Genomic DNA, 14,918 nt, shown 5'->3' on the forward strand with positions numbered 1-14,918 from the left:
CAGCTAGGAAAGGAAAAACCCCACCATGCTGCAGCTTCTATTGCAGTTGCCAGTGGGAGCTCTCTCAAAGCATCGTCCACTCTGATTTTTCTTGTGTTTCAGTTCCGTACGTTTGATCCCTGCAAGCAGCTGTGGTGTAGCCACCCTGAGAACCCCTACTTCTGCAAAACAAAGAAAGGGCCTCCGCTGGACGGGACCATGTGTGCACCAGGAAAGGTGAGAACGGGTGCTGCGTGTACCCACACGCTCACGTGTGTTCACGTGTGTTTGTGTGCAGTTGGGGATGTTCCCCTTAAAATCAAGGGGAACAAGAGAAGAACCTATTTTGAGGACCTGAAGTCCACTAAAATATGGGGCAAACTCGTGAATGCTGCTGAGCAGTGTGAGGGGAGGAGGCAGGGGCCAGGGCTGGTGTGTCCTGCGTGGCAGCTCTGTGACCATCAAACCCCATCCTCAGGCAAGTCATGGAAGTATCTGCAGATTGCCCTGTGCTTCTTGGCAAGTCTTTGTGGCAGAGCTGAAAATGGGAAAATTTACACTCGCCTATGACTTTTGTGAGATCGGGGGCGGGGGTGTGTGTTTGTATCCGTGATGATGCAGTGATGCTGACTGACCTCCCTGATGCAGGGGATGGAGAGAGCAGTGAGGTCCTGGAGATGACAGCCGGGCTAAGGCTACTGTGGTGGCCCCGAGGGAAAGGATGGATGTGGGAGTTGAGTGCCAGCTAGAGAGAGCCAACATGATGGCAGAGAGGGACGGTGAAGAGAGAAGGGCAGATCTGTGGAGGTGGATTTGCTGGCTTGATGAGAGTCAGGGGCAGCATGAGGAACTGTGGAGGGAAGGTGTGAGGTGGCAAGAGCTCAGACAGCTCCGACCCCTCAGCCACCTTGCTGGACTTGCTCCGGGTCTTAGCTATCCTTCTGTGGAGGTCACACTGTGCTCATAGTGGATCTGAACTCCAAGTCCTTTGAAGTCTGCTGAAAAAGTCTGGCTTCCCTGAGCTTTGGATGCAGTCACTGAGGGGGAGAGGAAGATGTTGCTACTTGGAAGGATTTTTTGTAAAACCCAGTGGATGACATCATTTATGCGATAAATGAACTGTATTAGCAGCTGCTGTTATGGTTTGAGAAGTCTTTTTTTATGAAAAGATAATATAATGCTAAATTAATTCCTGAGCAAGTCATGCTCTATATAAACCACTCCCTTCTGGTTTTCTCTTCTTTAGATTATTCCTGTTATAACAGCTTTGTTTCTTGTTTAAATATCTATATATTTAAATTACAATCCAAAATCTTAGACAGTTTCTTTGGATTCATTTTTCTATATCTTGATTTTTGTGTTAAAAATATTCATGAAACCCTCAGAAAAATAGTTATATTCCATTTTGTTGCATCACCTTCTTCCCCAAGCCATTCATTCATATTAGTATTTGAAAAGAAATGAGAAGAAAAAAGAATTTGTAACCATACAGTTAAGGGTCTGTCAGTGCTTCCATTATAAACAGTTTGTCAGGATATTATGCAACTCAGCTGTAAAAATTTTCTCTGGACTGAAACTTGGGATCCAAGGCTTCAGCAAACTGTGCAGACAGCCAGGCTTTTTAGTTCAGTGGAGATGCAAGAAGAGTATGTGCGCAGTCTGAAGTTTCAGTAGATGATAGGACGATGACTGTTTTATTCCCAGAGGAGCTGTCCCAGTTTTTTGATAAATAAACTTAACTGCAACCTTCCAGGAGAACCTGAGAAAATGATATAAAATGAAACCCCATTTTGTTAGATAAGGCTCAGCAGCCTGAGCTAAACATTTTTTTAAAAATAGCACGAGTTATGAAGGTTATACAACTGACTTTGTATATCTGAGCTCAGCATTTGACCGGTGTATTTATTAGTTGTTGGTGTTTTTAATACAGGCGCATCAGATCAGTCCTTTTCCATCCGTTCCTTTTCTTTTCATCCCTGCCTTTGATTTGGCCTTCCCCTGTTCACTCTCTTCATCGATCTGGACAATACCAGAGACTCTTACCTGAAAGGACGGGGACTGTGAAATGCATGTGTTGCCCAAAGCTGGGACTCATTGTGGCAGCCTCCTTTAAGACACATCTCCCGTGATACCCTATCAGCACATGAGGAAGAGGAAAATAACTTCCAACTTGATCCACTATTTTCTTTGGAATAACACCAGAAAAGAAAAGAATAGAAACATAAGCAATTAAAGATGTTGATTCAAAAAGATCCATTTGTTTCCCACTTTCGAGACTTGCAGTTTTCATGATTTCATACCACTAATTCCCAGGGCCTATTTTAAGCTCAAACCAATCGCAACTCTGCTGATGTGTCAAAGAAACATCCTGGCTCTGCGGCAGCTGAGGGGACCGAATGCCAGAAATGAAAGCGATGTTCGGGAGATTAACATGGCGTGTGGCGCGTAGATGTTCTCACCTAAGCCTGGTGTTCACATAACTGATAAGTGGTCTCTTCACTTTCCCAAACTTAGCAGATGCTATTGAGGAGAATCCAGTCCAGCTGCCTCCTTACTAACTGACGATCAAGGGGCACGAACACCTATGGGAGACGCGAGATCTGTAGCACATTTTCAGCAAGCACACTGATAAGGGCCATGTCTCTGCACGCCCAGGCTGTGTCTTGGACCTAGACACTGACCCTTAGAAATGAAAGGAAGAGTATACTTTCTAACGCTGTCTATATGTGTGTATGTATGCATAAATATAGATGTATATTTAAGTAAATATATGTAAATGTATGTAAGCTCTTCTGTGCATGTGGTTTTTTGAAATAAGTTGCCAAAAGAACGAGGTTCTGCCATTTCAAAAACTTTTTAATAAGTCTCCTTGTGCGAATGGAGACATTGAACAACCGTTATGTTAATTGGCAGCAAACTGATCATTTGCTGGGTTTCGGGATAGAAAAATAAAATATTCTCCTGGAGCTTCCCAGCCAGAGAAGAAAACTACTATTTTGATAGAAACCTAAAGGAAATAGAATATTTTATATTGCTCCCAGCCTGATTTTATTAAACTAGATTGAGTTTTCAATAGCAAGAGGGAAGATTCTGTCAATTTTGTGAAGCTTCGATGATGCAGCAACTTGCAATTACTTCTGTGTCTGAACGGTCACATTAACTTCCATGAAATAACTCCAGTGTTTAAAGGTAAGCACAGGGAGGGTCAGAGTCTTAAAGTTAAGTCAAAGACACTCCATAAATTGCTATAGTACACCACGCAGATGAGGCACAACTGTGCAAAGCTTAACTCTACATAGCATTCTGTGGATTAAAAACCCCCATATGCTTTCAGCTGATAATTTATTTTCTTGTATACAATTCTGTCAGCTCCACCGTTAGCCTCAGGCTTCTGAAGCCAGGCAACCTTCACAAATATATCATCAATTTTTGTTGTTCTCTTTTTTTAAACTATTACTCTTCTGGGGAGACATTTATATCGGCTGGAGTAGCTAACTGCTCTCCACAGGATAGAAATAAAACCCAGAGTCATTCATGCAAAGGGATCGCATGCTCGAGTCCATCTGCTTGCTGCAGTGACTAACACGAAGGTTTGCACCACCTGAGCCGCCTTTGTTTCTTTTCTTGGAGAGAGGTAAGAGCCTGGTACCTGCCCCTGCCAGCTGAGCTGATGTTGCTCTTGGATTTGGCTCATGTGCCAAGGATCCAGCGCAAACCTAGCAGGTATTCTCCTCGCTTACACCGTGCTAATGAGACAATCTGAGTCAAACTTGGAAAGATTTTTTAGTCTGTCAGGAAAGGAAGGGCATGATTAAATACTGAAATAAATAGATATTATTGAGAAGAAAAATGGACCGAGAAAAAAAGGTTTCTGAAAACACTAATGTGTACTCAAAGCAATCCAGATAATTTCCCACTGAGAAAGCTGACCTCAGCTTCTCTCAGAGACAGGAGACAGATGGGTAAGTGTATGCTGTGTTAGTCACCACAGAAACAGTGAGAATACTTGCTTCTCCACTGAAGAAACTTTTACTGGCTCAGGGTAGACTTTAGTGTTAGAGCTTTCAGTTTATCCCTTACAACTAATTATTCTCAAACAGATGGAGCAGAGCGGGCCAGCCTGCATGTGATGGGAAATATAAATAAGCAACCCTCTTCTGATATGATCTCAGGAGAGTGGGGAGAGTGGAGGGCCACCAGCCATGATGCAGTACAAGGGGTTACCTGGTAGAAAACTGGGGTGTCAGGTGGAGAGATAGGAGAGTTGCCAGTTGCTGCCCAATATAAAATAGGTAGAGATATCCACAGAAGAGCTGCGATTTTTTTTCTTGAAAAATTAACTTGCAGATGCGTTAAGCCCACACGAACACACTGGCTCTTTTTTTGGCGTCCACAGCAGTTGTTTCAAAGAACTGCTGAAAACAGCAGTGGAATGTTTTACTGCAAGAGATTTAAGCTTCCTCTCCTGGAAATTGCACTTGTTTTGGACTGTCCTGTTTGCCAGAAAAATAGGCGAGACTGCAAGAAGTCATCTTGTCTTCCACTAAGAAAACAATTTGCATTTACCCATGGTGTTTTTTTCTCATTTTTAAAAAAATATTGCTTTAATATGCTTCGCTCTTTAAATGAACCCCCCTGTTTATGAAAGGAATAGTGGTTGAAATTGGCTCTTCTTCACCTCATTATGTAGTTAACGTAGTAGCAATAGGAAGGGTTGGCTCTAGCTTCCTTTATTACACTGGAGATTGCTCCATCTCTGGTTTTACTTTCTCACGCGTTTTCTTGCATGGGTCTGCACAGAGTAAGACTTGGTTGTGAATCATTTTGTTTTATGTAGGCTCCTTTCTTTTAATCCACAAACAAAAAGGCAGAGCTGGGGATGACTCATTTTACACAAATGCTTGTCTCCTAATAGCTCTGCCTCAGCTTCCCGACAATCGGCGTATGACCAGCTTCTCCAGTAAAAATCAGTGCTGCTCTTTCCTTTACGCAGCAAAGTCAATAACACTTTTCCATGTTTGCCTTCCAGTTCGGGGACCAGTCACGGTGTCAAATAGGTGGTTTATTAGTGGTTGTTGCAAACCCACATCCCCCTGTTCCTGGCTAAAACAAGGAAAAATGATTGGAAAACACAACATCACATGTCTCTCTCTCTCCTCCGCGGAGTCCAAGGGCTGGATCCTGGATCGTCGCATAATGAACATACGCTACGTGGCTCTTGAAACAGATTCAGTGATTGCTGTGGAACTTACACCTGAGGGATGCAGAACCCTGATAAAAGAATGTTTAAGCAAGCACAGATCAGGAGCTGTCACATCTCATCTGCTTCCAAGCCCAGCTGAAATTTGTATTGACAAGCTGATGCATTGCCAGCTTCCCCTGCATCTCTGAATGGTCCCATTGCTACACAGGGCCCGATGACTCAAACTGTTCGTTCAAACAAACCTCTCTAAAGCCATAAGTAAACAGTCCCTGAAGGGTACAGCGCTGAGCTTCAAAACCGAAGAAAGCAAAGGACATATTAGCATTTTGCATTTCTTTCATGCTTTGCTGAATTATCTCTTGTTCTGTCAAACAGCTAAGAAAAATCTGCCCATTACGGCTCCGGAGCAGGATTGGTATAATTGGCTTTGTGGTAACTCATCTATTTCATAGGTTTTGACTTTGAATATTTGAAGTCATGAGAAAGAATGAATAGTTGAAACCTAATTTCTACTCTCTCTTCTATTCCTTGTCCAACCAAATCAGCACCAAAATAAATTACATGAATAAAGAGCCAGTCATTGAGCAGATTAGCGAATCAGTAAGCTGTGTCTTGTCACCATTTTACTAATGATTCTCTCTTTAAATTCAGCATTATTAATGATTATCCATCACTTTTAAATTTGTCTTCCAGATCACTAATTGCTCTATGCTTAAGAGTGCTCTCCTGTTATATATCTTCTGATTTTGTTTTTGCTGGCAGCATGCATTTAGCCATATGCTCAGCTTGTGCTGCCTGCCAAATTCCTGCGTTCCAGGGCTTGTTAAGCTGTGTAAAATGTTGTTGTTGACTTGAATGTTAAGGAAAGTAAGTGACTGATTGCACTTGTTGTTATAGCCATCTGTGTGCCTGAACCAGAGCTCTTATCCCAACACTAACCGTTAATGCAGACAAACAGCGACAGTCTAATGCAAAGTCATTTGTTGGGCTGGACATATTTTCCAGCACCCACACTTCATCACTAGACTTTTAGGAAAGCAGAAATAGTATTAGAAAGGGTCAGAATCTGTGGTCCTTGAGAAGAATTCATCCTGACTTCAGCTAAGAAAAAATTCCTTGATTGGGGACTGAAGAAATTGGTGGAAAGGCATTGGCGGGTTTCTTTAATGAGAGGAGACAGTAGAGAGTATCTGTACTGAAGCTATGAAGGCTCTTAAAGAAATGTGTAAATACCTTATAGGTTTGGGGAATGTAGCAAATTATGTGTTTCAACCTCTCTAGAATGACTGTATTAAAAAACAGGTAAAAGAAAAGAGAAAGCCTGGTAGAGTGTGATGAATTGCGCAGAAGTGGGACTGTCCAGGGCTGTTCCCTAATGCATGCTTCCTGGTGTTTTGGTCAGGTTTAGTATGAGATCTCCAGGGAGACTGCAAGAGTTCTTTATTTAATAGCACTAATGTCTAAAATGGGAGCTGGCTTTAATTTCATGCCACTTTGCTGATGGCATTTTTTGCAGGAATATGTATGCTGAGTTAGGAGCTCCTGGGAAGGACGGTGCTGCGGCGGGAGCTCTCGCCATTGCTGCCCGAAGTGGCTGCAGGCAATGGCAGAGGCAGAATTTTACCTTTAGCCTCCAAGATTTGGGATTCTGCCATTTCCCTTAAATGAATCTGTATTAGTTATGTTGAAATCACCGCTGCAGACACGTGGTGAAGGAATGTAATGCTGAGAGCAGTTTAACGAACTTGGTAGGCTTGAATCCTGCAAGCATATATGTGCATACTTAACATGTGTAAGTTTATAAAATCTGAGTGAGTTTGGTATCATGGGCACGATCTGACAGTGAGTCTCACTACTTTCTGCTGGAGACACGAAAAAAATCCAGAATTTGTGCCTAAAATGTTGTACCACAGCCTCTCATATGGTATAATTTAATCATCTTGGTATAATTTAATCATCTAATTGTTTTGATGTCTAATTTTCTCTTTTAGCATTGCTTTAAAGGTCACTGCATCTGGCTAACACCAGACATCCTGAAGCAGGATGGACACTGGGGGGCATGGAGTAAGTTTGGCTCTTGTTCTCGTACCTGTGGCACCGGGGTGAAGTATAGGACACGGCAGTGTGACAATCCACAGTAAGTATACGTACCCCCGTATGTTTTTCTGATGTGGAGCAAATGAATGGTGAGAATCCTCGCTAAATTACTAGTGCAGTAATGCAGTAAAGGATGTTGAGTGGTGCTTGTTAAATCTGACCTATAGTATATGTTGTCAGAAATCCTACTTTTGGCCCTAAGCAAGTCATGAATCATCTTTATTTCTCAGTTTATCCGTCCATTAAACTGGTTATGCAGTTACAAGGATCTTGAAAGTGCTTTTACACTATTGCATGAAGCATAAGTAAAAGTTTAGGGTCCTATATATGTCTTGTTTTAATATGCGAGCATGAAATAATGGCAATGATTTGCTGGATTTTTTAAAAAAATGCATATACCTTTTTAAAGTTTTTGTTTAATCCACCTTTTAGGATATTTCAACAAGAAGGTCTTAAAATATTTTCAAACTGTTTTCATTCCAAGTTGGAACAAAGCTCCAGAGATCAGAACCTTCCCCAAAGTCAATTTTAGTAATACTGAATAGTTTTGCTCTAATAACTTATATATGGCCTAACTAGATAATGTAGAATGATTTAATTTCAGTAACACTGGAAGTATACCACATTTAATATAGATTGATATGTACAAATGACATGAAGTGTGTAATTATTGCTGTCTTATTGCGACAGCATAAAATGTCGAGATCCTAACAGCAAGAACTGAAACAATAGTCAGAATTAAATTATTTTACCAGACAGAGTATTTTTAACATTGACTTTCTCAGTTTGTGCTTATAAAGTGATTGAACTTGACTAGTGTTAAAACTCATCTTATCATTGATTAAAAAAAAAAAAAAGTCAACTTTTATGAAGCAGCATTTTCTGATGGAAATTGTTCTGTTAAGAAAAAATATACCAGTTCTAATTTCAGCCTTTATTACATTGGCAACATGAAAGTGACCTTTATAATTGTGGGCACAGTTTTAGTTGTAAAATCTATTTTCATGTAGGAAAAGCCTAACGTACTATTGAAAATGTTTTCTGTGTTCCTGGAAGAGGGTGCAAACCCAGCTATGACTCCTGAGCTCTGTGTTGCCAGATCCGACAGTGATCTGATGCACGTCTGCCTGGGGGATGCAGCATTGAGCTGGGCTCTGTTTCTGGATTTGCTGCTGGCTTAGGGGGTGAATGTGAATGAGTCGCTTCATCTGCTTGTGCTTTCCTTTCCTGGGCCACACCAAGAAAAAGGCTTTTCTTGCCTTCATCAAGTGGTTTGAGGCTCTACTTGCAGAAATTGCTTTTTAAAAGCTAAATAGCGACAGTGGGTTTCTAAGGAAATATGTATTTTCCGTATCAGAAATACATTGCTGGCTTCATCAAGTGCCTACTGACATGACTGGGAATTAAATTACTCCTCAGAGGATCTGATAGACGCTTGTTTCATGCATTAATGGCAAAACTAACCATGGGTTTCTCTCCCTGCCACAGTCCTGCCAACGGAGGCCGCACGTGTGTGGGGCCGAGCTACGAGTTCCAGCTGTGCAACACTCAGGACTGTCCTAAGGACTTTGAAGATTTCAGAGAGGAGCAGTGCCGGCAGTGGGATCCTTACTTTGAGTACCAGAACACGAAACACCACTGGCTCCCCTATGAGCATGTCGATGGTGAGTGGTCCCTTTTTCCTATGAAAAGTAAAATCAGTTACAAAAACAAGTAAAAATTATATAAGGAGGGGTAAAACTTCTTCTAGGGAAATCATGCCTCACAAATCTGTTATGAGTTGTTTGGAGGGATCAGTGAGTATCAGTGTATGAGTGATCCATTTCATATAATGTACTTGGATTTTCAAAAAGCTTTGGACCCTGTTCCCCAATAACTGCTCTTAAACTGAGTTATCATGAGATAAAAGGGAATGGTCTTGCATGGGGGTGTGTGTTCCACAAGGATGGGTGCTGGGAGCATGGATGCTGCTGAGCAAACATGGCAGTAAGCTGGGAAAGGGAGCAAACGAGGTGACAAAATCTGCTTGGGGATACAAAATTACTCAGGCTAATTAAAATAAGAAGGCCCACTGTGAGAGCTGCAGAAGGACGTTGTGACACTAAGTGACTGAATGTGGCTAACGAAGTTTGGCGTTGATAAATGCCAATAATGGATATGGGGATAAAAAATGGTAAGCGTGTATATGTGTAGGGGTCTGTACACAAGGTGGGCGCTGAAGAGAAAGGTGTGGGAGTTGAGGATAGCTTTAGGGAAACACCAGTTCAGTGAGTGTCGAGAGAGGGATGGAGATCACTGATCTGCTCCTGTGTACCTGAATGACGTTTCTGCGTTTTAAATACGCTGCCAATGTCGCTCAGGTTGTGCCCATCTGCTGTCCCCATTGCTAAAAAACCCAAAGCCGAACTCAGAAAGGCCCAAATAAAGCAAACATAAGCAATGACTTCTGAATGAGGAGAGTTTAGATAAACTAGGACTTTTCACCCTGAAAAAGCGGTGATTTAGATTAAAAAGATAGAGTTACAGAATTGTGAGTGGCATGAAGAGACTGAGCACGGAGTGATTATTCAGTTTCTCATAACACAAGCCTGGGAACATCAAATAAAATTATCAGGTGGCAGATTTAAAACAAATAAGAGGAAGTGCTTTTCCACACAGCATATAATTAAACTGGAATTCATTGCCACAGGAAGTTGCAGATGCTAGAAAGTTTTAAAAATTATTTAGAGAAATTCTTGAAAGTTCTATAATACATTAAGAGCTATTAAATACCAAGTTCCAGCCATGACTTAGGAAGTCCCCAAGCTGCAGTTTACAAGGAACTTGGAGAATATTCTGAGAAAAGTACCGGGTTTGTTTTTACGTCTTCCTGCAAACACTGCTGGCACTATCAGAGGCAGGTGTGGGGTTGGATGATGTTCTGGCATCTCGGCAGAGATCGCCTCTTAGAACAAAAATGCTCATTTTCCTGTTAACGCCTCTGCTTAACTGCCAGTGAAAGTGCAGCTGGCTGATTTGGGCCACGAAGGCTGTTGCCGTGCTATTGCCACGTTGTGTTGAAAACATGCCGAGAAGAGGTTTTACCAAACAAAAAGGTGGGCGGCAATGATTCTCAACTTGTTTGATGAGGAGTGTGGGTTGCTCGCTGTTTTTAAACCTGGTTACTTCATCTGAATAATGGGTGCTCCAGGGCAGGGTTGGCCTGGCAAGGGGCAGGTACTGGGCACCCGAGCTGTCCTCAGCCAGGCACCCATCTCTGGGAGGGGAAGGGTCACTTTGGGTGAATCATTTTGCATTCCAGCGAGAGGATACTCTGCCAGAAGTTAATAGCAAATGCCTTGTGATTAATTTGCCTGACTTTCTTCCCAAACAGTTCTCAGGATTCCCTCATTCTTTTCATGCCATCTTGTGCAATCTGGGATTTTCAGAGGCACAGACACAGCCTCACAGCTTAATTTCATGAAATAGCTTTGCTGGCACAGGGAGAGGGGACAAACACTGTGGCCTGCAGACCTTTGCTTCTGCTTTAGGCTTTGGAGCAGTGTGCTGCAAAGACCACTGAAACTAATCAGATGTTTTTCTATTAAATTCAATGGCTTCTGGGTCAGAAACCAGCTCACTGAAGTCTGAGCACTGGGCGCTGGGCACTGCTGGTTTCCTATATAACTATGGTATAACTGGAGCCCCCTTTGTGAGAGTTACATTCACCTGTGCCGGGTTATTAGAGGGAACAGCTTTTGAGTGAAAACAAGGCCAGAGGGTGGTTTATATTTGAACTCCAATGTATTTAAAACTCCCTTTTGTAAAGATAAGGCATGTCAGTGACATACTTTGTGCAGGTAATGCAGTCATGGCTCAAAAGTGACATAAATCCATACACTTCACATGCAACTCAGCTGGACGAGTCTGACACATTGTGTATGTGATGAGGACAGGGAGGAACATCTCATCCCGTGGCCAGAGAAAAGCCGCTGAGCTAGGGTACACCCCAGTGTGTGCTTGAGCACCCCGCTGCCACGTCGTGCCGCGGCCTGCCTCCTGCTCCAAGCCCCCTGAGCACCCCATCTCCCAGCCTCCGCTGGGCTCACGGACCCCTGTGCCGTGCATCTGCCAGGGCAGTACGGAGTGACTTTGGCTATTAGCTCCCAACCTCAATTAAATGAGAAGGAAACGCGTGGGGAGCAGGGGACGGACAGGTACGTGGTCACGTCCGTGCTGCTGCACCTCTACTATGCCCCACACCAGTGAATAGAAAGAAAAGAATTCTTTGCAATTAACAGGGTCCAATTTAAAGGTACTTGCACATTTACTGTTCCCATGGAGCAATGGGAAGACAGCCCTCTCTAAATTAAAGCCCTTGTACAGAGTTGTTGGCACCCAGTCAGACCTTCTGATATTTTCATTTAATCCCATACAGTGAATGTATGGTATGCGTGGGGTGGGTGTGGGTACATACGCAGGGTGTGTTTGTGTACGTGTCTATGTCTTGTGCATAGTTTAATGTTTCTAATATATGCAAATAAATTAGGTCTGTGATTAGGTCTGTGATTATTATGATCTTAATATTCCCCTATTAAGAATGTGCACAAAAAAAGGAAAGTACCGGTTTTGATAGTCTAGACCCTACATTTTTAGCATGATATCTCTGCATTGTTCGGGAGCAGTAACAAAGGTCTCTGATGTACCAATACCCAGTGGCCAAGAGGACATCAACAGCAATAACAAGGACTTTATTAAAAGAGGGCAGAGGCCATGGAACCGTACAGGGGAAGAACGCAAAGGGCCTGTGAAGATTTATTTTAATTGAACTGCTATAATGGAAAGGTTATTGTTTTAAATGGTGGGAAAAGTGTCCCAACTTTTAATCATGTTAAAATAGCAGGATCTTTATTTGTTTCATCTAACAGAAAAGCCATCTGCTCTTCACTGCCAAAGAAAGCATAGTGAATCCTATTATGGGGCTGGGGACAGCAAGAGAGATGGGTAAAATGAAATACACTGGTGGAATACAACTTTATTCAGCCACTGACTAGTCATTTCAGCTTTATTTTTTGTTCTTAGCTCTTTGGAAGAGATTAGGAGAAAGAGGTACGCTTGTCTGGCTGTTTGTGCATGTGTTAACAGTAAAAAAATGTTTTTTTCTGAATTGCTTTGACATCTCATCTTGTTTAATGATTTAAACTATCATAAATACAAGTACAACAATGCGGGAGAATTAACTTCATGTTTTGGAGGAAATGGTGTGGCCCAGCTGTCTCTGAAGACGTTTTGGATGCCAGATTCACTCGGTGTCGAACGGCGGCTTTTAATGGCAAAATGACTTTTGCTGTTTTCAGATTTAAGTGCAGTGCAGGAGAATGGGAGAAACTGATGCAGAAACCTGCATCTCTCACAAGTAGTCATGTAGCAGATGTGGAAACCTCTGCCAGATTGCATCATCTGACAAAGGATTAAATAGAGGCCCCCCCATCAAAGTAAATTATCTGTTATTTTTAAGACCGTCTCCTAATGATGACACATGGGTGCTTTATGATTCAACAATTTCCAAATGATCACATAGCCTTTGAAAGGGGATAAGCATCAATGATTTATGGGGTACCGTATTGCATTCTGTGATGTATGCAAGGAAGAAGAGAGAGCCAACACTATTGAAAGTGCTGTTCACAAAGTCAGCAACAAAACTGTTAGAGCTGAACACGCACAATTTGGGTCATTTTGTTTTTCAGCTAAGGAAAGGTGCCACCTGTATTGCGAATCAAAAGAAACAGGAGATGTGGTGTATATGAAAAGGATGGTACACGATGGGACCCGCTGCTCCTACAAAGATGCTTACAGCATCTGTGTGCGGGGAGACTGCTTGGTAAGCTTTTGATGGCTTGTTTCAGGCTTAGTATTGTGAAAACAATTAAAATGGTAGCTTGAGTGTTTCTCTCCAAGAATGACTATTTAAGTAAGTATAATAACGCTTTGGGCAGTAAGGAGATTTCATTAGGATTATTGTCACAATATTATGTGTGATATTCACAGTTGCCATCACATTGCATGTGACTCAATTCCAACAGCACCCACCTACACAAGTAATATTTAATGCAGCGTTTTAAGATGACTATTACAATTAGCTTTCAACGAAAGTTCTTCCTGCTGAGGTTTAGTGGGGGTAGAATGTACAATGAAATAGGAACATGCAGCAGCTTTCAAGGAAGGTGGTGTTAAGATATGGCTGATGTTCATTCTCTCTGTATTTGATCTATTGCTATTTTTAAAAAATCAATGACAGTTCCTCTAAGTTGGGATCTGCCGCAGGTCATCTTTCAACGGAATTAGAGGCTCTGACTTTGCAAAGCAGTGGTAGAGGTGCTTATCCTCACATAGATGCCTTGATTCTCCTGAAATTTAAGCATCTGCTTTAAGATAAGCTGAGGCTTAAGAGCTTTTCCTTAATCGTGCTGCTTTCCTTCAGTAAGAAGACCACTGTGAAGCATAATATAAAAATATAATCACCTGATTGACAGCTATTATAGGAACTGGAAGTATTAAAATCTGTTTAGATGCTGATCTTCCAGGAAAATACTACAGTTTATACTTCTTTGCTGAAGCAGAAGTCTGGATGTTGATATCTGAAGTGAAGGCTTATTTGAATTGAAGCGTGGATAAATAAGAATGACTGTTTTTCTCTTTTGTGCACAGAAAGTTGGGTGTGACAGGGTCATAGGTTCCACGAAGCAGGAAGATAAGTGTGGTGTTTGTGGAGGAGATAATTCCCACTGCAAAGTGGTGAAAGGAACATTTTCAAGAGTACCAAAGAAACAAGGTCAGTGTATTCAGTGTGTTTTGTCCTGGGGAATTAAGGGTATTTTTGTTTGATCTCTTCTGTTTCATGGAAAGTACCAGAGCAATCACAAATCATTTACAGCATCACTAGTTCTAGTAAACTCTCTGGACTTTACTTTGAGATGTGTCTAGAATTTGAAAATAAGACTTTTGTCCAGTGGTCAGTTAAGTCGGCTGACATCAGGGCCTCTGCATGCATAGAGGAGGACTTCAGTGCTCCGTGTTGGAGAGCTACGGATTTATTTGTGCTGCTGATGTCACTCAGCTGCTCTGTCCGAGTCACTGGAGTGCTGCAATAATATGTTGTCATCACTCGCTGTCAGACAGGAGCTTGCATGGTCTCTCTCTGTGGGTGCATATGGCACTCAAAGCCCATTTTAGTCTGAAGCAAAGTCTGTTGATGATACTTAAGGCATTTTTCTTCTGACCCAAAGCCCTTTGTCACTGTTATGTTCCACCACCTGGCACAGAAATAGGGATGGGAATAATGCTGGATTAGGTTCAGCTTGCTGTAATACACCCTGCTTTTAGAAAATAAGTTTTATTTAAAGACCTAAGACAGACTCTTCCTCTTTGTAGCATACTAACCAGTTACTATCTTTTCAAATACTACAATAAAGGGCACATTAAGATGTTTGAAATTCCTGTTGGTGCGAGACATTTACTTATACAGGAAACAGACGCCACCAGTCATAATCTCGGTAAGTATGTAACAAGTAGGAAAATTTTCAGTCTGAATATTTTTTTCTGCTGTTTATTTTTGTCTCTGGAGCCTGACAATGTGTTTATGCATTTGTTTACCCATTAT

General features: G+C 41.9%; 1 protein-coding gene across 4 annotated transcripts in view; it reads left to right on the top strand.

The window, feature by feature from the left end:
* Positions 1–14,918, top strand: part of ADAMTS2 (ADAM metallopeptidase with thrombospondin type 1 motif 2) — a 190,130-nt gene that overhangs the window by 157,324 nt on the left and 17,888 nt on the right. For all 4 annotated transcript variants that reach the window (XM_029997583.2, XM_029997584.1, XM_029997585.1 and 1 more), the window contains 6 exons: positions 103–216; positions 7,174–7,319; positions 8,768–8,943; positions 13,006–13,139; positions 13,967–14,090; positions 14,731–14,811. In XM_029997583.2, coding sequence (XP_029853443.1) covers positions 103–216; positions 7,174–7,319; positions 8,768–8,943; positions 13,006–13,139; positions 13,967–14,090; positions 14,731–14,811 — 775 coding nt within the window. The remainder of the gene's footprint in view (positions 1–102; positions 217–7,173; positions 7,320–8,767; positions 8,944–13,005; positions 13,140–13,966; positions 14,091–14,730; positions 14,812–14,918) is intronic.

This window comes from Aquila chrysaetos, chromosome 22, assembly GCF_900496995.4.
Source record: "Aquila chrysaetos chrysaetos chromosome 22, bAquChr1.4, whole genome shotgun sequence".
In the NCBI taxonomy this organism is placed as follows: Eukaryota; Metazoa; Chordata; class Aves; order Accipitriformes; family Accipitridae; genus Aquila; species Aquila chrysaetos.